Source organism: Amblyomma mixtum, chromosome 3 (genome assembly GCF_055824585.1).
Source record: "Amblyomma mixtum isolate Tamu chromosome 3, ASM5582458v1, whole genome shotgun sequence".
In the NCBI taxonomy this organism is placed as follows: Eukaryota; Metazoa; Arthropoda; class Arachnida; order Ixodida; family Ixodidae; genus Amblyomma; species Amblyomma mixtum.
Genome location: NC_143014.1, coordinates 12,505,431 through 12,532,212, shown reverse-complemented (window position 1 = coordinate 12,532,212; position 26,782 = coordinate 12,505,431). Strand labels below are relative to the sequence as shown.

The 26,782-nt window shown below is 46.6% G+C and overlaps 1 protein-coding gene and 1 non-coding gene across 2 annotated transcripts in view; one reads left to right on the top strand and one right to left on the bottom strand.

Moving 5' to 3' along the window:
* The window catches only part of LOC149349234 (ADP-ribosylhydrolase ARH3-like), a 41,306-nt gene extending 18,221 nt beyond the window's left edge, over positions 1-23,085 (top strand). The window contains exon 6 of the mRNA XM_089578157.1: positions 22,083-23,085. Coding sequence (XP_089434283.1) covers positions 22,083-22,280 — 198 coding nt within the window. The 3' untranslated portion in view covers positions 22,281-23,085. The remainder of the gene's footprint in view (positions 1-22,082) is intronic.
* Positions 23,086-26,202: 3,117 nt separating this feature from the next.
* On the bottom strand, positions 26,203-26,276 carry TRNAT-AGU (transfer RNA threonine (anticodon AGU)). The gene has a single exon. It is a non-coding gene; the product is annotated as a tRNA-Thr (tRNA).
* Positions 26,277-26,782: the final 506 nt, after the last annotated feature.

The following is a 26,782-nucleotide window of genomic DNA, read 5'->3' as shown; positions in this document are numbered from 1 at the left end:
GGGCACTCTGCGTCGGTATCCCACTGCAGAGAACTCGCTCAGCTTTAGGAGGGCCACAGCGCGGTATGTGTGAAGAAGTGGCAGGAATGTGTGTCCCCAATGAACAGTTCAAAGAAAATGTGGGAGAAGGTTCGTAAATTCACTAGTGATCATACCCCTTTCACACTTCCGCTGTTGACAACAACACCCGGTACACACATGCATCATTATAAGAACAGGCCCACATATTGGGCGAGCATTTTGCTGCAGTCTTATGTTCATCCAGCTACACAGACATGTTCCAAAAGCAGAAAGCGGTGGCGGAAAAACAAAAAACTTCCCTCTGGAGCAGGCATGCATGAGCACTAAAATTCAGCTGGTCACACTGCAGGCATTAAATACAGTATTATCCTCTGGTAAAAAGACAGCACCAGGACTGGACAACATGCATTACACTATGCCTGCCCATCTTTCTGAGGCTGCTGTGAAATGCTTTAATAAAATATGGGTAACTGGGGAAGCACCTGAGGCGTGGAAAAAAACTCTAATAGTACCTTTTGTGAAACGTGGAAAACCACCAACAAGGCCTAGCAGATGCAGACCAATAGCCCTCACCAGCTGTATTGAAAAATCATTCGAAAGCATTGTGAACATTAGACAGACTTTCATACTTGAATCCTGGCAACTTATAGACATACATCAACGTGCATTTAGAAAACCATGTTCAACTACTGATCATCTTGCCCACCTAGAAAACACCATCCGGAAGGCGTTCATCCGCAAGCAGCACTTTATCGGGGTCTTCTTCCACCTGGAGAAGGCCTACGATACCATGTGGAGGTTCGGTATCCTTCATGACCTAGAAGATCTAGATATCCACGGCAGGATGCTCAATTGCTTGAACGATTTCCTGGCTGACTGCATATATTCAGAGTCCACCTAAGAGCAACTCTTTTCATGACTTTCACCCTAGGAAATGACGTGCCCCAGGAAGGAATTGAAGCACGACACTCTGCATCGTAAAAATGAATTCCTTAGCTAAAATAATCCCCAAGTTCATAATGTATTCGGTTTATGTAGATGACCTACATATAGTGCACACTTCCTCTAGAATATGTACCTATGAGAGACAAGTACGAATCACACTAAATAAACTGGCTGCTTGGGCAGACAGAAACGGATTCAAGATTTTTCCTCAAAAAACAGTAGCTGTTCTGTTCTCATTGGGATGGGGCATACGATTGATCGTAATCTGTACTTGAACCAAACCGCACTACTGATTAAACAAGAACACGGATTTCACTTTTGACAAGAAACTCGAATTTCTACTGCACATTAACAACCTTAAAAGGAAAGCTTCTCAAGCCCTCGATGTCCTAAAAGTGCTTTCATGAAAACGGTTGGGGTCTGATAGAGCATGCCTTTTACAATTTTATCGCTCTCTGGTACACTCTAAGCTAAACAGCGTGCATACTATATGGTTCAGCAACAGCATCCTATCTGAAGCAATTAGACCCTGTTCATAATCTTGGTCTGCGCCTATCACCTGGAGCATACAGAACATTGCCGGTAGGCAGCCTTTACGTTGAAGCTAATGAGCCTGCACTAGAGGATCTAAGAGTCACTCTTACATACACGTACTGTCCTAAAAATCTGTTCTCTCCTGAAACATCTCTTCCATCCCATTAGAGGGTTTTAGTGTAGGGTCACCCTATCGCTTTGGGGCATAGAGGAATAGCGGGACGCTACTGCGCATGCGCAGAACGCTAACAGTCCTTGGGTGTTTGGGTGAGCGGGCGATGGTGGCGGCCATCGAAGCAGGCCCTCTCGCTTCATCACCGATTCGCCATTGCCGCTACTCTGTGGCTCACGCTCATGGCAAACTTAAGGCGCACGAGGCTTTCACTTTGGCTGAAGTTGCCGGAACCACAAAATTTTAACGATAAAGCACGCCAGATTTTCAGATTTCTTCCGTGCTTACAGAGCTGCTAGGCTTAGCGAGTATGCATCGATAGACGTCAGAGAACGCGGGAGGTTCAAACTACTGATCTCCACAGACAGGTTTGCAATTTTGGTACCAAAAAGGGGTCACAAAGAATTGGCATTTCGGTAACACACTTTTCTTATTTACGCAGTATATTTTGCTCGCACGGAAGTAAACAAAACTGAAAATAATTACATTTGCGAGATTTTACCATTGTGGGTTCCACCTGAGATGGCGCTGCACGTGGCAAACAATAAAAAAAAAGTGAAAAGCATTTCTTGTACAGCTAGCGCCAAAGCGAGTGCAGAACTTATGCATAAAAATAAAGCAAGGCGCACTCGCAGAGGGGCAATCGGCTGTTAGTGGCGGCAACTTCCTGTGTGGATAGTCGGCTCGGATTGAACAAGTCTGCATTTAAAAAAAAATATTTGCGTCATTTTTCGCATTTCCTTAGTAGAAATTGGTAACTGCAACGGTTTGCATGTGGTTTTATTTACACAATGAAAAAATATAGCATATATATATTAACTTATTCGTTCTGAAAGCTTCTCTTTCCCGTCGTCATGGCGCTGCCTTCAAGCAACGCAAAGCGACCTTCCGCGACCCAATTCTATATAGGCAGAAAACGTGAACTCATTCCCCTAATGCCAAGCGCATGCGGATAGGGTCACCCTATTCGCCCCGACCCTATTCTAAAACTCTCTATTGTCACTGAGTGCCCATCCAAACTATTATTCAACAACGAAGCTCATTTTATCAGGCCTTTAGTACTGCACTTTGAAGATAAATGCAAAGAGTTAGCACTATTTGATGCCGTTCCGGACATTGCACACAGACATGAGTATTTGCCACTATGGTACAACCTCCGTTCAGTTTGTGACTTCACACTACAATAATTCTTTGCTCTGCAAGAAAAATATGGCCCCTACACTTCATTTTACACTGATGACTCAAAAACAGAAGCGCATTCTGCAAGTGCAGTAGTTCAAGGCAAAAGTGAAAAAATGATACGACTGCTACAGTGTGCACCGGTTTTTACTGCTGAGTGTTATGCCGTCTTCGTAGCTGTAGAAAAAGTAGTGAGAGAGAAAAATAGCATCATTTACACCGATTCCCTGAGTATGCTCGAAGCACTGCACTCTAGAAATGCTGCTGAACTCATAACAGGAAACATAATTCATAGTTAAAATCACAACACAGAAAGGTAACATTAAATTTTGGTGGCCCCTAGCCATGTTGGAAATGTAGGTAATAAAAAAGCGGATGCATGTGCATCACAGGAACGATTTGGTCAAGTAAAACTAGTGAACCTACCGCACAGGGATACCTGAGAAATAAGTGACACGCTGCATGGGGAGAGCAAGTAAACAACAAACTGCAGTCTGTAAAGAAGAAGGGAAATCCTGTAGCCATCGCTTTGCATGTCATCTACTCATTGGACACGCACACCCTACACACAACTTCCTACACAAAACTGACAGAACAAGACAAACCTCTGCGAAATGTGTAGTGGTTGAACTCACAGTAAACCGCATTTTAATTTCATGCACAAGACTTGAACAACTAAGAAAACAAGTATTTTACAACATTCAGCAGTGAATGGAACCCGTTACACCCCTTAGGTGATCAAGCACTTGTTAATTTTTTCATTTATTTTAAATTTCTCAAGGAAGCCAGTGTTTTAAACAAACTATAGGTATCAAGAGCTCTAACCCTATGTTTGGCACATCATAGCCTTAGTTGCTTCTATGGCATTAAACTCCATATAACCAACTGATAGAGAAACTGGAATTTTTTCACACACCAGGCGAGTACTACCGACTGCCACTTACTTTCACTTGCCCCATGTGCCATCCGTGTTTCCCACCGCTGGAACCTTGCTGAATACGTTAAAAAAAAATACACTCGTTACGCAACCAACGTGCAGTAGGAACGTCAATAATTGCCTGAAATTTTGGTCCAAAAAACGGGAAACTGGCTAATATTTTATTTATTTATTTGAACATACTATCAGTCCAGCTGGACTAAGATAGGAGTGGGTACAACATCAAAATTTATAAAACGCCGGCCAGTACGATAAAACAGCCAGTACAGTCAAACACAATTCACAAAATATAATCAATGTAATGTACAAATTATGTTCACTCCTGCGTTAAATATTTGCACATGAGGGTAGCAAATTTCTCTCGGGATTGGGCATTCACAACGTGGTTAGGAAGGCTGTTCCAATCGGACGATGTGGCAGGAAAAAAAGAGTATTTAAAACAGTCTTTAAAAAATTTTTCTACCTGGACGTGTTTATTACGTTTATTACGAGTGACGCGTGTCTTTGCTTCGTTAATGTAATGTTCTTTCTTAACCAAGACTAAACCATTTATTACACAATAAAACAGAGTTAGTCGTTTTTCTTTTCGTCTGTGGGAAAGAAGAGGCACATCTGCTTGGTCATAAAGAGGGGTCACTGAATCCAGTCGTCGATACCGGGAGAAAATGAAGCGTAGCGCCCGTCTTTGTATCTGCTCGAGCTTAGAGACAGACTTTTTGTGATATGGGTCCCATATTTCGCACGCGTAATCAAGTAAAGGGCGTACAAGCATCTTGTACACTGTCAGTTTTGTGTCCGTAGAAGCTTGTTTTAGGACGCGCCTAATGTAGCCTAATCGCTTGTTTCCCTTCGCGACAATGTTGTCAATATGTTTTGCCCAGCTAAGATTTGAGGTGATGGTCACGCCGAGGTACTTGTATTCAGTTACTCTGGAAAGCGGGTTACCTTGCAAGTTATACACATAGTTCAGGGGCTCAAGCTTGTGGGTAATTGTCATGCAAACTGTCTTGTGCGGGTTCAGTGACATCTGCCATTCCGTACACCAATTATCTATTTGGAGCAGGTAATCATTAAGCTGAATTTGGTCATTAACGGATCTAATTTCATGGTAGATAATACAATCGTCTGCGAATAGCCTCGCTTTTACTGGTGAATCCCGGATCATGTCATTAATGTATATCAGGAATAAGAGGGGGCCAAGAACTGACCCCTGGGGTACACCCGATCTAACTTCGCAACAATCGGACCTCTTATCCCCAATGACAACATACTGTCTGCGACCCCTTAGGAAGTCCTCTACCCATCGAACTACACATTTATGTCCCAAAACAGTTTTTACCTTAATTAGAAGCTTTCTGTGGTTAACCTTGTCGAAGGCTTTTTTGAAGTCTAAGAATATAACATCCATCTGTCCCCTGCAGTCGATCGCTTTAAAAAAATCATGACAACATTCCAATAGTTGCGTCACTGTTGACAAGCCCTCCCGAAAGCCATGTTGGTATTCACTAAAAAAATCATTGTGCGTTAAGTGCTGGCGAATGTGTTTTGATACAATATGCTCTAAAAGCTTACAACACACTGATGTTAGTGCTATTGGCCTGAAATTGGAAACATTAGCAGTGTCACCATCCTTAAAAACTGGGGTAACCTTACTAATCTTCCAGTCATCTGGAAGCGTACCTGTGGTTAAAGATTTCCTAAAAATTATGAAGAGATACCTAGCCGACCATTCAGCGTACCTCTTTAAAAATAAGTTCGGTATTTCATCCGGGCCTGCAGCCTTTGAGGTGTCTAGCTTCAGCACTGAAGCCAGAATTCCCTCGTATGACACTTGCAATTCGTCTAATTCGGGTAAATTGTTATGCGACGTAAACTGTGTCGGTTCTCCGTCATCTGAAGTAAAAACACTTGCAAAGAACCCATTGAAAGCCTCCGCAATTTTAGCCTTATCCTCAGTGAGACCCTGTTGAGTATTCATTTTTGTTATTGGTGTCTTGGATGCCGACAAGTGTCTCCAAAACTTTTGGGGAGATTCGAGAAGATATTTACTCATTGTGATGCTGTAAAACTTGTTTCGATTCTTTAATCGTGCCTCAAACCACCAAGCTAAGCAAATATAACTTGCATTGTTGCAGTAGTGCGTTGACGATGGTGGTGCCATTGCGCTAATGAACAAAGAGCTTTTTTTATGCAACATGCACCTTAGACAAAAATAAAACTGTGATCCTAAATAAAACAAAAAATAACTGCAAAAAAAATGTGTGTTATTAATTTTTATGATCACTGCTCTAGGAGCACGAACAGGTGGCCAGTTGTTTTTGCTGTGGTGTCACTGTCGTCGTCAGTGGCTGTTTGGTCGGAAGGCGGGAATACAGTTGGCGTCAAGGTGGTTATGTTGTGAGCTTGGAGGAGAAGATTGTGTAAGCACACCCTCCATAGCTATAACAAAACAGGAATTTGACTATTTGAGCCAGGTTCAGTTAGAGTAATTAGGTCGCCCTTCCCTAATTTCGAAGTTTAGGGTTTCTGTATTCAGCTAATGGCCCTTTTGGAATTGCTTATTTTCTTCCTGCTTTTAACAGTTTTTTTTGGCTCTTTCAAAAAATCAGTACTGGGTTGTGTATTACTCTTTCCGGCGAATAAAATGTTTTACAGTCAATTACTTTGTGACATCTTGCGCTTATACATCGCATGGATTATTGTTTACGTGTTCCAAACAGCTGTATCAAGCCCGCTAGCCAAAGACGTCGGAAAAGGACAGTGGAGCGTGCCACTCGAGCGCTGATGAGAATTGTATGGCCATCTGCACGATTCACACCCTCTGAATATAAACACTTCCTTATAGCATCCAATCCGCGACTGTTTTCGGGATGATCTTACCGCAGCTTTTATACGGACGTCATGTCCGTATAACGTTCGAGCCGCGACTGTTTCCGGGATAATCCCAGTGCGGACTTCATACGGATGTCCCAGGGACGTCCTGTTAGGGATGTGGGACGTGCGTACATTTTTGGGACGTCCTACGGATGTTTGGTGTTGTCTGGGGAGTGATTGGAGTCAAAATCAACAAGTGGTTTTTGAGTTATTGGTGCGTAACGCCAACTCACGGAGTTACGATGAAACTTCAAGTTCAGATTCATAAACTGCAGACTGCCTTCATTAGGCATCTCGCACGTGGACCTCAGGCAGGTGCCTCAACAAACGCCTGTCAGAACACAAAAAATCGTTGGGAGGATCCGGTTCATCAAAACTGGTCACACATTGCAAAACCTGCCTGTGCACTCCGTATTCTGACTCACTATTGTGTTGTATCGCAACAAAGACCAACTTGTGCTGGAAATAGTTAAAGCATATCATATCTTTTAAGAATCAGACTCGTATGTAAGCAGCACTTCCGCGGCCTTGACAAATTGCGAGGTAGGACTTTTAGAACAAGATGGATGCCTGTAGGTGTTTACAAATCAGCAAATGAGTTTTCATTTTGTGTTTTTATTTTTTGAAGATTACATGAGCTTGTCTCGCAGCAGTTAGATATTTAAGTGTTTTTTTCATCATCATCATCATCATTTATTTAATTAAGGGCCCTTGGCATTACACAAGGGGGGGAGCAGTCGTTACATAATGCAGTGGTTGGTAACATGAACAAGAAATACAAAGTGCAGGGTTCATGTTATCGACATTATCAAAAGTATTAACATAAGAAAGACACAGCAGTTCAAGAACAACTTGGAGAAAGGTAAGAAACACACATGCACACACTCAAAAACACGACAAAATTCAGGGGCACTTTGACTGTCTAAAGTGCGTAGAGACGAAAGCATTTTCTGCACCACTTTGGCTGCTTCTGTGGCACTGGCGGCGTGACATGTAATTGAGTACTAATTAGTAAGTGTTGACAAATCACTAATTAATGGTTAATTACTGATTAATGCCCGAATACTAATTAACTGCTAATTAATGCCTCTTAAGCTTCGCCTTTAGGAGTGGAACGTGTGAGCGTGTTGTAGCGCTGCCACGGAACGCCACCACCCGTTCGGCGCGATGCCTTGCCGTTTGAATGCAATGCTTTTTGAGGAAAGGAAATGGCGCAGTAATTCTCTGTCATCTCGGTGGACACCTGAACCGCACCGTAGAGGAAGGGAGGAAGTGGGAGTGAAAGAAGAAAGACAAAGATGGCCCGTAATGAAGAAAATGAAAATTGTATTTGAGGAAAAGAAATTACGCAGTAACTGTCTCACATATCTCGGTGCACACCCGGCAAAATTCGGGGGGGGGGGGGGGTGCACTTTTTTGACCTAATGTGCGGTCACTGATGTGTGCTTAAGATGTTAAGCTTCGCCTCTAAGAGTGGAACGCGACAGCGTCTTGCAACGCTGCCAGGGAGTCCATAGAACACCATCGCCCATTCGGTTCTATGCCTCGCTCGTCGGTAAATTGGTTTTTGAGGAAAGGAAATGTATTTCTCTCTCATATCTCGGTGGACACCTAAACCTCGCCGGAAGGGAAGGGAGGAGGATGGCAGTGAGCGAAGACACCGTATTCAATAGACGCGCATTTGTTCATTCCAAACCATCGAGCTGGCATGGCAGAGTGGATAGCATGCTCGTCTCGCACTCCGAAGACCGGGGTTCGATTCCCGAGCTTGACCAATTTTCTACTCGGTTTTATTTATTTATATGGCCTGACTAGAGAAGTTAATTAGGCTAATTGGGTAATTAAGCAATTAAATAAGCTCAGTCCCACTTTCTTGGAGCGTCACTATATGATCCCTTCAATTGGTTACATGGTTACTAGCCAAAGTACAATTGGCCCCGTTTGAAATTGGCGCACTGTGACGTCCCGACCGTTTCGACCAACTGAAAAGCGTGACATTTCTGTCGACAACTGCTGCTTACAACGATGAGACATTAAACGCTTTCGCCTTAAAATAACTCAGCCCTTCTGATTAAACAGCCAGTTGTTAGTTCAGCGCTTTTAAGTAACTTTCCTTTCCCTGGTTCTTCGTTTTAGTTGCGCTGTTTTGTTCTTTCAAGCAGCAATACCAACTTGCCCATTATGCTATGATCCTTTTTGATTTGGCGTTGTGCCTGTACCACTGCTGCCACCACGAATTCTAAACTCGGGAGGAGACTGGAAGCAACATGGGTGTCAGATGCGGTCCATAAGGATGGCCATGAGAGCACACAGTCTGCTGGTCGCAGCAGCACTGGAGCAGACCCCAGTTCGGACGGCTGTCATGGCCAATCGCAAGCGGCAGCCAGAGCCGCTGTGTGGGCGGGGATGCATTTTGCGAGAATTACAGGCGTTTGCAGGTTTACAGTTTACTGGTGTACAGTTTACAGGAGTGTGCATGATATTTGTGTTCCAGGGCAAAAAATACATTGGATGACAGTTTTCACCTAATTTTTTTTTTAGGAACTCTTCATTACTGCTTCGATAAACTTAGACCAACGATCAAGGAGGAATTGTTTAAAGCATTGGAAATAGTCATAACAGATAACCAACTCCTGGGCACTTGGCAACAGAGTGTACTGAATTTGATCTAAAAAGGGAAAAGAGATAGGACCATCCTTCAGACTGATCACAATGATAAAGCTTGTTATTGACCTAGTTGGTGCATAGCGTAACAGGTGGGAAACAGACATGGACACAATGGGTGTCCGTGCCACCTTCCTGTCCTTTTGTGCTTTTCCCCCTGTCAAGTGATTGCAATAACTTTAGCTACATACAGGCTTGCAATGCAGGCAGTGAAATTAAAAATGCAAACTTGAATAGAAAGTAATCAGATACCAGGAGAACTTCATGATGGGTTCAGAAGTGGTAGGCACTGAGGTGATAGCCTGTTCTTGCTTACCCAATCAGAATTACCAATGTAAATAGGGAGCTCCTGGGGAGCGTATTCAAAAAGGAAGGTATCGGTCAATAAATAATAGAATTGCTAAATGAAATACACCGAGATAATAAGCTGAAATTACATGACAGGGCGTAGGAAGTGCGACAACAGTCGAGGTACACAAAGGACTAAGGGAAGATTGTCCATTATCACCATTACTCTTCATAATTTGTAGGATAAGTAATGACAGAAGGTTACAAGAAAGTAATCAAGTAATCTAGGTTATAATCTCTTCTACACATTATGCAGGGTGGCTGTAGAGCAGAGGCTCTCGGGTTTTATGTATGCGCACAGTATTATACTATATTAGCTGATAGCCAGGAAGAGTTGCAGACTCTGGTTAATACTTGTGGAGAAAGATGTTCTAGGCTTTATTTTAGCGCCAGGTTTGATGATATTTAACGATTCCGCAGATTAGATGCTCACAGTACGCAGACATGAGGTACCCCTGCTGGCAGAATGCGAATATCTTGAGGTATGGGCAAATGAAGAACAGACATGCATGGATGAAAAGACTATTAAAGAGAAAGGGTGAAGAGATGGTAATGAAGCATAGAGCATTCTGAGGTTACAGCAGGTATGCAGTTCTGAGAGGAATACTGGTGCAGTGTTGTGCTAAAGGGGGCAGAAGTTCAGTTGGGGCTAGAAATAAATGGGAGAGCTGTTCGCAGGTTAGCATTAGGTCCCCAAGGCAAAGCCAGAAATGAGACAGTACACGAGGACACGGGCTTGGCACCATTTGAAGCACAGGATGCTTTGAGTAAAATATTACCACACTGGATGGATGGATGGATGGATGGATGGATGGATAGGAGCGCCCCCTTTGAAACGGGGTGGTGGCAATTGCCACCATGCTCAGCTTTTCTTTATTTATTATTTTTTTTGTTTACTGTGTTGGCAATTCTCATTAAGATTCTCCATCACCTTTGCCTACGGTTTCCTACTATTCTAACCTTATGCCACATCTCTGCTTTTCAGCCACCAATCCTCCAATCGCTTTTTGCTGATTTCCACTGCAGATTTATTTACATGACCATTGTTATCTTTAAACCCTAGGGCCTCAGAAAGAGTGACTGTGCCTGCATCGACATCCGGATGGATACCATCACATTTGATTATGAGGTGTTCAATTGTTTCCACAGATCTACCACACACTGCACATGTGTCATCTTCTTCGTTAAATTTCTTTTTGTAGCTGCGCGTTCTAAGACACCCTGATCTAGCTTCAAAAAGTAGGGCACTGCCTCTTGAGTTATCATAGAAAAATTCTTTCCTGATCTGCCTTTTCCAGAATCGATATAGTTCTACACTATGTTTCTTTTCCATTGAATTCATCCAATTTTTAACTTCCACATTTTTAACCTGTCGTTTAATGCTCTTTCTTTCTCCGTCCTCATGACCGGCATACTTACTGGTTAGTTTTCTAGTTCTTTTCCGCCACTGTGAGTCAACGTTCTTTCTGTATAAATATTTAAATACAGATGGGCATCGTCCAATTTCCTCAGGCGTTCTTCATATAGTATTTTGCTATTAGCTTCCCGCTGACACTGCTGACACTCTGCCAGCGCCACCTGGCGACCGAACCTTTTCTCCCAGCGAGTGGCCGAGCGTCTTCTTTGTCTTATATATGAGCTCGGCAGTTCGGCAAGCCTCGCTCCAGTAAACAGCTGTGCTTCCCGCTTCCTGCTGCGTTTGTCGATGACATTTGATGGAGCCGTGCTGGGTACCATCCCATGTACGCTGACCTCGACGGACATCACACCCGCTGACGGACATCACACCCGTCCACAAAGTGAGCCGTCGCCTGCGAGGCTTGCAACCCGAGTTTGAGCCACTGACAAGGCCTGTGCGAGCTATGACGTCCACCATTGGCAGCCAGACAGGTCAGTACTCCGGCAGTGCCCCACCGTTCGTCCTTCTCGCACCTTGGTCGCCACCATCCTTCCACGGCGACCGGTTCGAGGATTTAGAAGATTGGTTGGCCAGTTTTAACCGTGTGGCCGCATTCAACCAGTGGGACGACGAGCGGAAGCTGATAAGTGTGTATGTCGCACTGCACGACTCAGCGAAAACTTGGTTTGAGAACCACGAGGCGTCCTTCTCCAACTGGGCAGCTTTTCGCCATGAGTTGCTCACCACATTCAGCTCAAGCAAATGAAAGGAAAATGCTGAAATTGCCCTTCGCTCCATTGCCGATGGCCATGTAGTGACACCAATCGGTGTCTACACCTGCCGCATCCAGATCCTAAGTCTTACTTTCACTGGCTCCTTTGCCGTATTACGTGACTGTTCCAAAGATCTGATTCTGTACATGGATTTCCTTCAAGAGTGTGGTGTGGTCATTGATCTTTGAGATCTCATGGTATCTTTTTCCGCCCAGCGAGCCGTTGACACCAACATCGAGCCCAGCAGAATAACGTTGCGCCTATGTGACGACCATATAACGATCCCTCTGCGAGCCAGCAAGTTCGTCACAGTCTAATGTAACGACAGCACCAGCACTTTTGGCATCGCAGAAGCGAACATGTCGCTGCTACTCGCTCGGCAAGTTTGTGTAGCTCGAGGCCTAGTAGAACTTGCCAACTTTCGCACCGACATTACCCGTGAACTGTAACATTTAACGAAGACAGAGGTCGTCACTTACTTTGACGAGCTTGGAGAGTGTACCAGGCAGTGCTCTTTGTCCACCGCATCAGACCTCGACGAGGCGACGGCTCCAGCCATCCCGACCGACATAAATCCGCACCTCTTAACCAGTCAGAAACGCTGCGTGGAAAACCTCATCTATTCCGTCCGCGACTATTTTGCATCAACTTCCAAGACGTGACAGACGCCACTTACTAAGCACCGGATTGTCGTTGCTGACGACCAAAGACCACTATGTCAGAGCCCTTATTGGGTGTCTTCAAAAGAACGTGATGCCATTCGCCGCCAAGTTATGAATGCTCCAGGACGACGCCATACAATCTTCCATGAGCCCCTGGGCATTGCCTGTTGTCCTCGTCGTGAAGAAAGATGGCACCCTCAGGTTCTGCGTGGATTACAGACGCCTCAATAAGGTCACGAAAAAGGATGTGTACCCTCTGCCACGCATTGATGACTCCCTAGACCACCTGCGCCATGCCACCTACTTTTCGTCCCTTGACCTCCGCAGTGGGTATTGGCAGATAGAGTTCGACGAACGTGACCAAGAGAAGACCGCCTTTATTACTCCTGACAGTTTATACGGGTTTAAGGTGCTCTCTTGTGGCTTGTGCTCGGCCCCTGCCACATTCCAATGAATGATGGACACCGTGCTGTCTGACCTGAAGTGGCAGTCGCGTCTCGTATATCTCAACGATGTCACGATCTTCTCCGACACATTTGATGAGCGCCTGAAACGTTTGCGTGCTGTTCTCGAGACCGTACGTTTCGCTGGTCTCTCTCTCTCTCAAGCCCGAAATATGTCACTTTGCGTTTCTGTCGTGTCCGGTCGCTGTGTTCAATGCAGCGAAAGACGCACACGGTACTTTAAGACTTTGTTTATTTAAAGCTGATGAGGGTGCGACCAGTGTCAACTGAGGCAGGAGCCGAACTGGCGGCCCGAAGAAAGGAGGGAGCGGAGAAGCATCCATGGGAGGGGGTGGCTTCCCAAAACAGGAGCAGGGTGCGGGGGCGCACTGTGGGGGGGCATCTGGCGACAGCGCGCGAAGAGGGGGCAAGTGGCCTTTAGGACGGAACACTACACTGGTAACACACACACAAAAGGAAAGAAGGGGACATAGCACTTCCTTCCCCCTTAGAAAGTTGCCTGGTAGCGTGCAGGGGGTCGGTGCGGACGCGTGGAGGCGCGCTGGCTTTGTGCACTCGAGGGAGAAACACTTGTAGGCTGGCTGTTGTTCGCTGTGTCTTTTAGGTCTTCCCTGGGCGACGTCTCATCTGCCGGGGAGAGGTGCCACGCTATGTGGGTCGATGGTGCACGTGTTCTCTCCGCTGGCGGACAGCTCTCAGACGGCGTCATAAATTTACGCAGCTGGTTGAGGTGTCGGCGTGCTACTGTGCCATGTATATTGACGAGCCAAGAGCGCAGGCCTATGCGTCTGACTATCGTAGCTTCCTCCCAGCGTGGCTTTTTGAGAAACTGGCGGGTGAGGATGCGCTGCCCCTCATTAAGCATACCACAGCGCGGAATTGGTTTTTCTTCCCGGAATGTCTCTGCCTTTGGCTCGGGGAGTATGGCTGTGAGCTGGGTTCGCATTTCGCGCTCGAACATCATTTTCGCTGGGGTCTTGCCTGTGGTGCTCTGAACAGTCGTGTGCTGCTTGAAGAGAAAGCGCGCAAGGCAGCGCTGCAACGAGCCAGTCCCATCTCTTTCAAGGGCACGTTTTAGCTTGGCCACGTAGCGCTCGACTTGTCCGTTTGTCGCTGGGTGGTAGGGGGCCGATGTAACTGATGAGATACTGTTGTCGCGATAAAACTTGAGGATCTCCGCAGATACAAATGGTGTTCCGTTGTCCGATACCACCTTGCGTGGCAGGCCGAACGTTGCGAATAGTGATCAGAGGTTGTCAATGACTGCTGCTGAAGTCGTCTGTCCCATTTGCTTTATCTCAAGCCACTTTGTGTAGGCGTCTACGACCACAAGGAAAGTGCAGCCCTCAATGGGTCCTGCAAAATCAATGTGAAATGTGTGCGCCAGGGTGTGTCTGGCTTTTCCCATTCCGGGACAGGAGCTTTCGGCGGGGCGCTCCGGCTGCTCTGGCAAGGCTTGCATTCTCGCACCACTGTTTGGATGTCGTTGTCAATGCCAGGCCACCACATGTAGCTTCTGGCACACTTTTTCATTGCAACGATGCCCCGATGTCCAGCATGGATGAGAGACATAGCTTGTGCGCGTACTTCTCTCGGAATCACAACTCCAAACCCAAATATGATACAGCTGCGGTGGGTGCTCAACTCTGTAGCTCGCCTGCAGTAAGCATCGAAGTTGTCCCCTTTCAGTTTGTGCACGTTGCCTTGTTGAACAGCTGTGTGAACTAGCCGGAGAGCTGCGCACTTCTGCGTAGATGCTGCAACTGTGCCTGCTGTAAGCGGAGGTTCTGGCAGTGCTTCGAACATCAGAACGTCTCCTGGTGGAAATGGTTCGTTAACAGTTGCGTCTAGTGGCAGGCGGCTTAGCGCATCGGCGTTTTGATGCTTGTTCCCATTGCGGTAGGCCAGATCGTAGTCGTACGCTGACAGTTTGATGCACCAACGTGCCATTCGTGGAGACAAAGTTGGTGGCATAGGCTTTTGTGGTCCCAGAATGCCCAATAGCGGTCGGTGATCCGTTATAAAGGTCGCCTTTCGGCCAGCACTGTACTGGTGAAAGTGAATCGCCGCGTAGACGATGGCTAGTCCTTTGTCAAGTTGCGCATAGTTGCGTTCTGCTTGCGACAACGTACGTGAAGTGAAGGCGATGGGGGCCTCCCTTCCTTGGTCGTCAGTTTGCGACAGAACCGCGCCGACTCTGTACGGAGATGCGTTGCAAGCCAAAAGCAGAGGCTTCCTTTCGTCATTGTGGCGGAGGACTGTACATCTTTGAATCAGGTCTTTCAGGGCGTGGAATGACTGCTGATGGCGTGGCGACCATGTCCATGTCACATCTTTCCGAAGGAGTTGGTATAAGTCGTTGGCCACGGTTGCTCTTTGTTCCAAGAACCGGTCGTAGAACGTCAAGAGTCCGAGAAAAGCCTGTAGCTCCTGCTTGTTTGTTGGTGCTCGTGCTTCTGTGATCGCTCGCACTTTGTCCTCGGTAGGGTGAATGCCTTCTGCATCAATTCGATGTCCCAAAAATTGCACCTCTGGCACCGTAAAACAGCATTTCGCTTTGCTTATGCGCAAATTTGCGTTTGCTAGCCTTTCCTGGGATGCCCTGAAGCACTGTCTCCATGAATTTTTGAAATATAGCCGGGGCTGGAGCTACGCCAAAATGGCAGTCGTTTGACTTTGTACAGGCCTTTCAGTGTGTTAATTGCCAATAATTCAGCAGTTGACTCGCTCACCTTCAGCTGCTGATACGCCTGGGTGAGGTCCAATGTGCTGAAGACTCTTGCGCCACGTAGTACACTGAATACTTCCTCAGGTGTCGGTAGCGGCTAAGAGGACGCTTTAGTCGCAAGATTAACGGTGCTCCGGTAGTCTCCGCAGAGGCATATGGTTCCGTTCTTCTTGCGAACTACCACAAGTGGTGTGGCCCATTCTGAATGTTGCGTCGGCTCAATGACACCTTGCTGCTCCAGTTTGTCCAACTCCTTTTCAACTGAAGCTCGGAGAGCAAACGGCACCGGCCTGGCCTTCAGAAATTTGGGTTGCGCGTTGTCCAACAACTCCAGTGTGACCGGGGGCCCTTCGTTTCCTGGAATCTCTTCCGAGAATACTGTTTCGTATTTCTCTTGCAGTTGCTCAACCATGTTTTGGCTCGGCGTCTGGTGTATGCCGCATATCGTCACGCCTAATGAAGAAAACCAGTGTCTCCCTAGAAGGCTTGATCCTGAGCCCTTCACAACAAGCAGAGGTAGCGTATGGGTCTGGCCGTTGTAATTAACCTGCACGTTGGCAGAGCCCAATAGTGGCAGATTCTGTCCTGACCACGTTCGCATGTGCGTATCGTCTTGTTGCAGGGCTGGTGTGTCAGATGGCCACGAAGTTCGGAACGTGTCCTCACTGATCAGAGTACAGGCCACGCCGGAGTCCACCTCGAACTTAATCAGCTGATGATGTACGCCTACTTCTGTAAAAATCTTCGGTCGCGTACCAAGATTCATGGTGTTCAGGTCGTACAACACAGATGGTGCTGCTGATGTTGTTCCATGGACATCAGATCGCGCCGTATTCTCTGAGGCGTCGATGCTGTGATTAGGCTGGGACTTTATCTTGGCAAGTCTCCGCTTCGTAATGCAAGCTCTTTCGATATGTCCTTACTTGTGGCAAAAATTACACGTGGCTGACTGGAATCGACATCCCTTGGGGTTGTGCTGCTCGTCACACCGCCAGCATCATTGTGCCTTTTTAACCGATTTCGCAACAACAGAAGGTTTGCGCACCTGGTTGCTTGTTTGGTGTACCGGCTCGGTGTTCCGGCGAATCCCTCTCTGCTAGTGACCAATGCTCTCCGCTCGAACGGTGATGTCGTAAGCTTTGCTGAATGTGAGGTCCTTCTCAGCGAACAGGCGCTGCTGCAGTGACTTGTCACTCAGTCCGCATACAAATCTGTCGCATAACATCACGTCCAAGGGAAGCATGGTGGTGTTAGCAGAAGAAGCTGCGTCCATTTCCTGCCCGGTAGCTGTTGCGGTCAGCGTTCCAAAATTGCAGTCGGCAGCGAGCTTCTTGAGCGCGGCTACGTAGGCGCTCACAGTTTCTCCTCCCAGTTGATCTCGTCGTTGGAAGCGAGCCCGGCTGTAGATCTCTGATGGCCTTGGGTCGTAGTGCTTTTGCAGTGCTGCTACGATGTCGTCGTAAGACACTGCCGCTGGTGTGCTTGGCTGAATAAGGGTGCAGGCAGTGTCGTAGGTCTGCTCCCTGCACAGCGTCAGCAGGTTGGCCCTCTTCAAGGCTGGGTCTGTGATGTTGTTAGCTTCAAAGTAGAATTGAAGGCGTCCAACCCACGATGATCACGATGAGCCGTTGAATTCTGGTATCTGATTGGGAAACCCTCGCGTTGCCATGGCTTGTCAGTAACGTTGCGTAGCGCGGGTCGAATCCACTTTCTCGTCGCCACTGTAGTGTCCGGTCGCTGTGTTCAATGTAGTGAAAGACGCACACGGTACTTTAAGACTTTGTTTATTTAAAGTTGATGAGGGTGCGACCAGCGTCGGCCGAGGCAGGAGCCGAACTGGCCGCCCGAAGAAAGGAGGGAGTGGAGAAGCGTCCATGGGAGGGGGTGGCTTCCCAAAACAGGAGGAGGGTGCGGGGGCGCACCGTGGGGGGGCATCTGGCGACAGCGCGCGAAGAGGGGGCAAGTGGCCGTTAGGACGGAACACTACACTGGTAACACACACAAAAGGAAAGAAGGGGACATAGCAGTTTCATGACCTGAAGTTTCTTGGTCACATTGTCAGCGCTCGAGCCGTTTGTTTAGACTTCGAAAAGACGGCCGCTGTAGCTGCCTTCCCCAAGCCCACAGACAAACAGAGCTTGCGTCATTTCTTGGGCCTCTGCGCGTACTATCGTCGGCTTGTTCACAATTTCTCCAAGCTAGCTGAGCCTCTGACCCGCCTGACGAAAGACGCTGAACCCTTCTTCTGGGGCCAGGACCAGGAAAGAGCCTTCACAGAGCTAAGTCCCGTCTCCAATGTATGCCTGTACTTGGCCACTTCTACGAGGAGGCCGACACGGAACTGCACACTGACGCCAGTAACGTTGATCTCGATGCAGTCCTTGTTCAGTGGCAGGATGGTCCAGAATGCGTGATTGCTTACGCCAGTTGCACTTTATCCCTCTTCGAAGTCAACTATTCCACCACGGAAAAGGAATGTCTGGCTGTGCTGTGGGCCGTTGCGAAATTTTGTCCATACTTGTATGGCCGCCCATTTCGGGTCGTGAGCGATCATCATTCACTGTGTTAGCTGGCGAACCTGGAAGATCCCTTGAGGTGGCTTGCTCGATGGAGCCTTTGGTTACAAGAATTTGATGTCACCATTGTGCACAAGCCCGGCCAAAAACACAGGGTTGCTGACTGTAACCCACGCTCCTATTTCGTGCCCAACGGACGAGTCCAACGACGATTCCACTTTCCTAGGTGCTGTCACCATGTCCACCCTTGCCCGCCAACAGAGGGCCGACACCGAACTGCTGCCCCTCATCGAGTACATTGAAGGAACTGTTCCATTTCCACCTCGACTCTTCAAGCACGGACTGTCATCATTTTGCTTGCGCGATGGTGTCCTCTACAAAAAGAATTAGGGCCCAACGGGCACTGTCTATCTGCTTGCAGTACCTACAACGCTTCCTGACGAAGTTTTGCGTGCGTGCCATGACGACCTTTCTTCGGGCCACCTCGAGTTTTCCCGCACGTTGGTGCGGATACGCCACAAGTACTACTGGCCCAGGCTTGCTGCAGTTGTCCACTGCTACGTACAAACCTGTCGTAAGTGCCAGCACCGGAAAACGCCACAGACTAAACTAGCTGGGCTCCTGCAGCCTATTGATCCCCCGCGCCTCCCATTTCAGCAGGTCAGCATGGACTTACTCGGCCCATTTCCAGTGTCTTCCATGGGTAACCGGTATATTGCTGTTGCCACTGACTGTCTTAGCCGCTACTGTGAGACCAAGGCCCTTCCCTGTGGTACCGCAGCCGAAGTTGCACATTTCTTCCTTCACAACATTGTGCTTCGTCACGGAGCCCCTACAGTTGCATTAACTGACAGGGGAACCGCTTTTACGTCGGCACTTACGAGCGAGGTATTTCGACTCAGTGGCACCAGCCATCGAAAGACTTCAGCTTACCATCCGCAAACCAACGGACTGACTGAGCGGCTTAACAAGACAATTGCCGATATGATTTCGATGTATGTCGACGATGACCAAGACTCAATACCTGTATAGAAAATGGAAAATGAAAAGCAAGAAGGAATGGATCAGTATATCTCTAGAGGCAGTGAAGTAAGATCAGGTGTCTTACAACGCTAAGCTAGAGGAAGAAATTTTAACGAAGATGATGACACATGTGCTGTGTGCGGTAAATGTGTGGAAACAATTGAACATCTGATACTAGAATGTGGCAGCATCCAGCCGGATGTCGGTGCAGGCACAGTCGCTCTTCCTGAGGCCCTAGGGTTTAGAGATAACAAAGGTAATGTGAATGAATCTGCGGTGGAAGTTAGCAAACAGCGATTAGGAAGATTGGTGGCTCAAGATCAGAGCGGTGATGTAAGGATGCAAGTTCAGGAGTAAAATTTTGTCAGACATGAAATAAAAATTTATATCTAAACAAGGTGAATGTATAGATAATACCATTAAATTTGACAGAGTGATCATAAAAATAAAAAGAACACCAAGCGTAGTGGCACCTGCCACCACCCCGTTTCAAAGGGGATGTCTAACATCCATCCCCTGTCCATCTAGGCTATCGCTGCCCAGAGTTAAGGCACCACACTTGTCACAAAGCATGCTCTTGAGCTTTTTGCGCATAAAGCTGGTTCACATGCAAGTGACTGAGCGAATTGAGCAGCGCGTCGCAGCGATAAATTTCCAGCTTGTTGGAACCTCTTCACACTGGCCACTCGAGTCACCACAACGGCTCAAAACACATTTTTGCGGCGCAGCGGTAAAAATGGGGAGCATTTTTGCTTGCATGTGAAACAGGCTTGAGTTGTTCTACGAGTGTGTTTATAGGCAGGTGCCATGTTTGTAAACAAAGGTGGCGCTGCGGTCAGCAGCAGTGCAGTGTGTAGGCGAAAACGCAGCATGCCTGCATTGCTCCAAGCGACTCGCGTATGCGAATATTTCAGTGCATGCGTATTGTTTGTGGTCCTTATTGTTTATGCTCAGAGAGTAGTTGTGCACTTTTTCAAGCCTGTTCGCTGGCTATGTGGAGCGCTGCATTGGCTTCTCTCCGCACAGCCCCAACAACTCGCTATGCACAGTGTTCAAGCACGTCAATTTACATGGATCGCCTGGCTGCCACACGCTTCAGGAGAACTTTTAAAAATTCAGTTGCTGTTGCCCCAAATGAGCTCATATTGTGCCCAGTTGTTCCGAGATGCATAAACAGCTTGAGTCTGAAAGATGACGCCTTTGAATGAAATCAAGAAAGCATGAGGTATAGAGAGAAACTAATAGTCTACAGTTCTCAGCTTCTTGATTGATACAGCATACCTGCGATTGCTAATGCGAGAAGTGGGACGACGCAAACCATCTTTTTCGCATGACGAACCTTGTATTGTGCTTCCATATTCTCCCTGCGTAGAATATGGAACATTACTGGCCACCTAAGTCATGCAGTTACTCTGAATGCGGCAGATGCGATCTCTCTGTTCTTTGGAACTTTGTCGAGTGCGCAGCAAACTTAAATGCTTGATGAAATAGACACTTGTGGCCAGAGTCCAAGTCTCGCTCCACAGCTAATGCCCACAAGAATGCTGTCTTGGCCTAGAGCGGCAGGGATTCAGTTCTTTGTAGGCCTAATAAAAGGCTTCTTTTTAGAATCCCTGTCTGCCGTCACCACTATGTGACAGTTAATGGCGCAAGAGACAAGGACACGGAAGGCACACAAAAGACAGGACTGACTTTTGTGTGCATTCCGTGTCCTCGTTTTTTGCGCCATTGCCAGTTTTTTCTTTCAGCATGAACCAACTTGCCCAAACTATAGTTTTATGTGACACTATTTTGCAATTTTGCTAGGACCACCTCAGTATAAATTTTCGGCCGAATATGCAAGACAATGCACTTTTTTGCAATTGGCTTTGTTTTTTAATATCATTTACTCAGTCTTATTGTAAGCATTTTAACCAAGTAGTACATGTTGTGGAGAGCTGATTGAAGCTTTTATACTGCTCATCATTACCATGTAGAGTTTCTAAAAAAAGTTCAAAAATGATGCTACTTGGGCTAAAAAAAAAACTGAAAAAGCGTAGCTTTTTCGGCTTGTTGGTGCATGATCATAGCGAGAGAATGTAGCGTAGGACAGGACACAAGAAGCGCTCGTGTTGTTTGTCTTCTTGTGTCCTGTCCTACTCTGCGCTATATTCTCTCGCTATGAAACTGGAAAAGAAAAAAAATTTTGCATCAGCAATTTCTTGATGCATGATAGAAAAGTAAAAACCAAATTTTTAGCGCAAAACGTTAATACATAATTTTTTGTAAAATTTTTGCAGGCACCATTTTTTGCACTTGTTTTCAAAGTTCCAAGGGGTGTCGCATTAGTGGAAAATTTTTTTCCTAAGAGATCTGTAATAGATTGAAGGGGTCGAGCACAAACTCAGGTGCCTTTGGCATGGAATTACGCTAATGTAGGTTTAAAAAGACATGGTAAAGATGCCATGCTACTGCACCACTTGTTTTGGTTCGTAGATGCTGTGGAAGCAGTCAGAAAGCTGTGGTTATTTAATCTAATTATTGTGCTAATATAGTCACTTACTGTGCATAGGAAGAAAGCCTTAAATACTGACACTTGACAGGAAATTTTCTATGTTTCACGGTTGTGGTCTTTTTCAGAAATGAATGTTGCAAGCTTTAGTTCGAAATGGTGGTCGATGCCATTTTGTTCACAGTTTATAGTTGTCAGTGCAGTGACTGTGTATTGATTGATGTTTTTTTTTTGGTGGGGGTGCGAAAAACTGTTCAGAAACTCATTCTGCTTTTTGATATAAGTGTGCTGCTAGGTTTTAGAATTTTGTAATGGTGAAATGAGCTCACAGTTGCCATTCTGTTTCTCGCAGGCTGAGAGCCCCTTTGTCCGAGCCATCGTGTTGTCCATCTCAGTTGGTGGCGACACCGACACCATTGCCTCCATGGCAGGAAGTATTTCTGGTGCCTTTCACGGTATTGCAGGCATCCCAATTCCGCTTCAAAGGCACTGTGAGGGCTTGGACATTGTCCTCAAGTTGGCTGATGATATGTACAATGTGGCGCTCTGAGTGCTGCTTGAAGGCCCCACATGCACAAACAGTGAACAGGAAAGCAGCACAAAAGGAGATAAGGACATAGGGGACGACAGAAATCAACCTACAAGTTCCTCAACACAGAGATAATTTGTGCATCTTGTGATTGAAGCTGCATGCATTTGGAAAGCGAAGCAACCCACCAGGCATATGTACTTGGCACCAGTGTATGTCTGTGTGCCTTACGTAACCTGTCCTGGCACCATTGATGTACAGGTAGAAGCAGTATGAGAGGGGGAGCGCGTGGCCTCCGCAAAGCGCCGACTGACAGGGCAGAAAGAGCAGCAGGCCATGCTGGCGCTGCCTTGTTCCCTCTCATTTTGCTTCTACCTGTACTCCTTAGCAGTGAAACTTGACTAGCCCAAACCATGGTGTTGGCTGAGCGAGGAAAGTTGCAGCTGTGTATGCCTTCCTGCATGGGACTCGTTCTGGCCAACGAGCTGGGTGTCCTTTTGTCTGTCACCCCCTTCATGGCCAGTTCATTGAAACACAAGCATGCTCTTCTACTGTCTCGGACTGGTAGCTGTTTCCATCTTGCCTGACCTCCTCGGGCTCTGCAGTTGCCTGAACAACGAATTGTGCGCAGTGACTGGCCAGAGGATCCAGCCACATTTGTTGTAGTTGTTAAACCAGGTCTCTTTTTCTTGTTTGTGACTAAACATAGTTCTTGAGCGTTTAAGAAGTATTTTAGCATTAAGATTCAATGCTTGCAAGTCGAGAAACGATTATTGTATACTTTCATTCAGTGACTGAAAGTAAAAGCCTGTGAAACCTCAAGAAATGCTTTGTAGTGCTTTTCTGTGTCTCAGGTAGTTTGACACAACATTACTACATGCAAACTTTATCCAAAGACATGGCACACAAGTGTCTGGCAACCTCCAGAATTTGGCAAACAAATGAGGGGTGATATTCATCTTGGTGGCTTTCTGCTGCAGATTTTTTAAAGAGTGCTTTTTCTTTGCAGATGATTTCATAAATTCTTGTGTATCCTTGTCTTGGATTTTGCAGCTTCTCGAGGATTTTACCTCATTTTTTTTTACATTCTTTCACACTAGAGAAAAAATAGCAGGTCTTGCAAGTGATAGTACTCTCGCAGTGTGCTTATGAATGAAGTCACTGACAACTGACTTCTTTTGAAGTACACTAAAGGGAAGTAGGAAACTTGAGGAGGGGTGGACCATAGGTGTTCAACGATGTCTGGTGCTAACTTCGCTACCAACAAATAATGCTTTTGCGTTGCAGCTACTAGCCACGATGTTGTTATGCGTACTGAAAGAAGAAGAAGTTATCGGCTCTAAGCGCCCTCCCCCTGGCAGCGATGGCCGCAGCCCAAGGACGTCATGAACCGACAGCGCTGTCGTTTGGTGCAAAACTGCCGCACGCATGGTCGGTGCGGCCGTGGCACATTGTGGTAATGTTGCCGAGTCTGGGAGCTAGACAGAAAAGGGCAGGCCTTTGTCCCCCCTCCAACTCCCCCCCCCCACCGCACCGTAATAACAGTGTACTAGAATATTATACAGTGGCGCTAGTGGGGGCTGCTATTCAACATGTACCGGTTTGGGTAGAAAGAAGTAGTGGCGCACTTGAGGCCTGCCTTCACTTCTTCCTACTCACCACAGAATGCCCCTTCTTTCACGTCTTTTCCTGCATCTCTGTTTCTGATGTGTCAGTACCACTGTTATGCACTAGGATGGACAATTGTGGGTACGCAGGAACAGGCCAAGAGCGCACATTATCTCTTTGTGAGGCCCTGCTACTTGCTACGTGAAGACCAGCTACTTGTTTGGCAAATAACATTTCATAGATTAGACTGGTCCTACGCTCTGGCTGTGCTGAGTGTGCATTTCTGCACTTTGATTTTGAAGGATTATATATGCGCACGTCAGAAACACTCTACAAAGGCGCGTCTCCAATGCTGCTGCCTATTTGAGCAAGAATGGTCCGGTTGCAGAGCCCTAAAGAAGAAGATAGCAGACGTAGGCACCGGGAAATATCGGGGATAACGCAAAGACACACTGCGAGCCAATCCTGGAGGTCGGCATCATTTACTGAGCCCAAGAGAATACAAGAAGCATTTAGTGGCAGCAAGACTGGGTTCCAGCACACTGTGCAGAGAGGACCCCCGCGACGAAAAAAGTTTTGCCGTCAAATTTCCCTTATCTCAGTCCGTAGGACTTCGCTGTTTAGGGGATAGTGGAGAAAAAGGCAAGCGCTTTTAAGCACAAATCCAATAACATCAAAGCCTTAAGGCCTGGAGCAAAATCACTCCAGAAGGCATCGCGGCTATTTTGAAGAATTTCGAAAAGCGTCTAGGAGCCTGTATCAAAGCGCAACGTGGCCACTTTGAACTTGAAATGTAAGCTGTTTTATGGAATTTAATGCGCTTTCAGATTAAAAAAAAAAAAAGCGAGCCCGATTTCATTTGTGCATTGAGAAGTTATGGTTGCTTTTCGCTTTATAGTATTCTTCAGTCACCCAGCATATACTTTTTCTCCCACTGTTTTCCCTGGCAATAGGGTCACTGAATAATATAAGTGCATACAGTAAAATTCCGCTACAATGAATGCCGCAACAGCGAAATTTCTGCCACTATGAAGTATTTCTGATTCTTCATATCATGAACTAAAGCAGTATTTTCTTTCCCTTGACAAATTTTTGGCTCTCGCTTTATTTTTTTGTCTTATCGTCTTATCATCACTGAGAAGCAAAAGCAAGTAATACTTTTGTTTGCCATTTGTTTTGTTTGCCCTCCGCGGTGGCTCAGTGGTTATGGCGCTCGGCTGCTGGCCGGAAAGATGCGGGTTCGATCCCGGTCGCGCCGGTTGAATTTCGATGAAGCCGAAATTCTAGAGGCCCGTGTGCTGTGCGATGTCAGTGCACGTTCAAGAACCCCAGGTGGTTGAAATTTCCGGAGCCCTTCACTACGGCGTCCCTCATAGCCTGAGTTGCTTTGGGACGTTAAACCCCAACAAACAAACAAACATTTGTTTTGTTTTATCTGCTGTTGTGTAATAGATAGTATGCGAAGTGTGCGGCGCCATCTCGTTCAAAAGTTGACAGTTAGGTCCGCCATCTTGGTTGCGGCGAGGAAGCGGCGTAACTAGGCACAAGCTGCAAATCATCCCACATCGTATAGCAAAAATGCCAGTGCACTGCTGTGTCCCCTGGTGTAAACAGCGAGATCCAGGCAGGAACAAGGTGTGTGGTTTTACTTCCACACCCGTGTAATCCGTGCCCGGGAGGTATGCGAAACATTGGACGTACCCTTATTAATAGTCGTCTCGTTGAAAAAAAGAGAAATAACCTCAAGTTACCTACAAATGACAATACCTGTTAGAGAAGTAACATGTTGTACCTTACCCGATGTTAGTGAAAGTTTCAAAAGACTTCCTTTCTTTTTTGCATCGACCCCGTGGGGTTTACCTGTGTGTCAGCACGACCTTTTTCTTTTTTTACCCAACGGTCATGACAGCAGCCTTGTCTTATAGTAAATTCAGATGCTGTGAATGTGCAAAGACTGTAAATATTAGAGTACATGGCGCTCGCTCTTGTAAACCCATGGCCACAACGACATACATTAATGCCGAGCTTTGCTCAGGTACAGGCCAACCCTCGCACCGCAATAGAGATGCCGGATAGTGCGGATAAAGTGATGGACGCACATTCTTGCACCGGTATCACGTGGGGACTTACGATCATGACCAATTATCACTCTTACATGGTCCAACTAACCGCATCGAGATTGACCTCACGACTGCCTACGATCGCGGCTGATTCCAATTTGTTTAATCCATAATAAGGGAGTAATTACTCATTGATGTCCACCCAAGCGCAGCCATATGGCTACAAAGGAAAGCTATACAGCTTTCTCAGGAACTTCTTAGTTAAAGAAAAATTCGTCCTGGTCCGGGGTTCGAACCCGGGACCACCGCTTCACTAGAGCAGTCGCTCTACCAACTGAGCTAACCGGGATGGCAAGCTTATGGTAGGGCGAGAGCGAATTGATCAATAACTCAAAGTGGGAACTGTGTATCGATCCGTATCGAGAAGAACCTCAACCGAAAGTGCCTGCGTGACAGATGTGCATATTGGCCACAACAGCCCAGTAACAAATGCTTGCACCATTGTGGTAGAACTGCATTTATTATCAGGCAACGTATCTTTAAATGTTGCATGCAGGTCACAATATTCATATATTGCACATATGGGTTATTGATGAATGATTTGTTGATGCAGGTTTTAACTACATGTATATCTTTAGAAACTTGCTGGTTTTGTATCATCGCTCCCCAAAAGACCCTACATTATACAAAAAGTGGATCATCGCCATCAGGCGCGATGAAGAGAAATACTTCAAGATGACAAAACGTACAAGAGTGTGTTCAAGGCATTTCCTACCATCAGACTTTATTCCCAGTGTATCCTGCAGCAACAGCTTATTGCAACAAACAGCCTGCCCCAGTGTGTTCAGCTCAGGC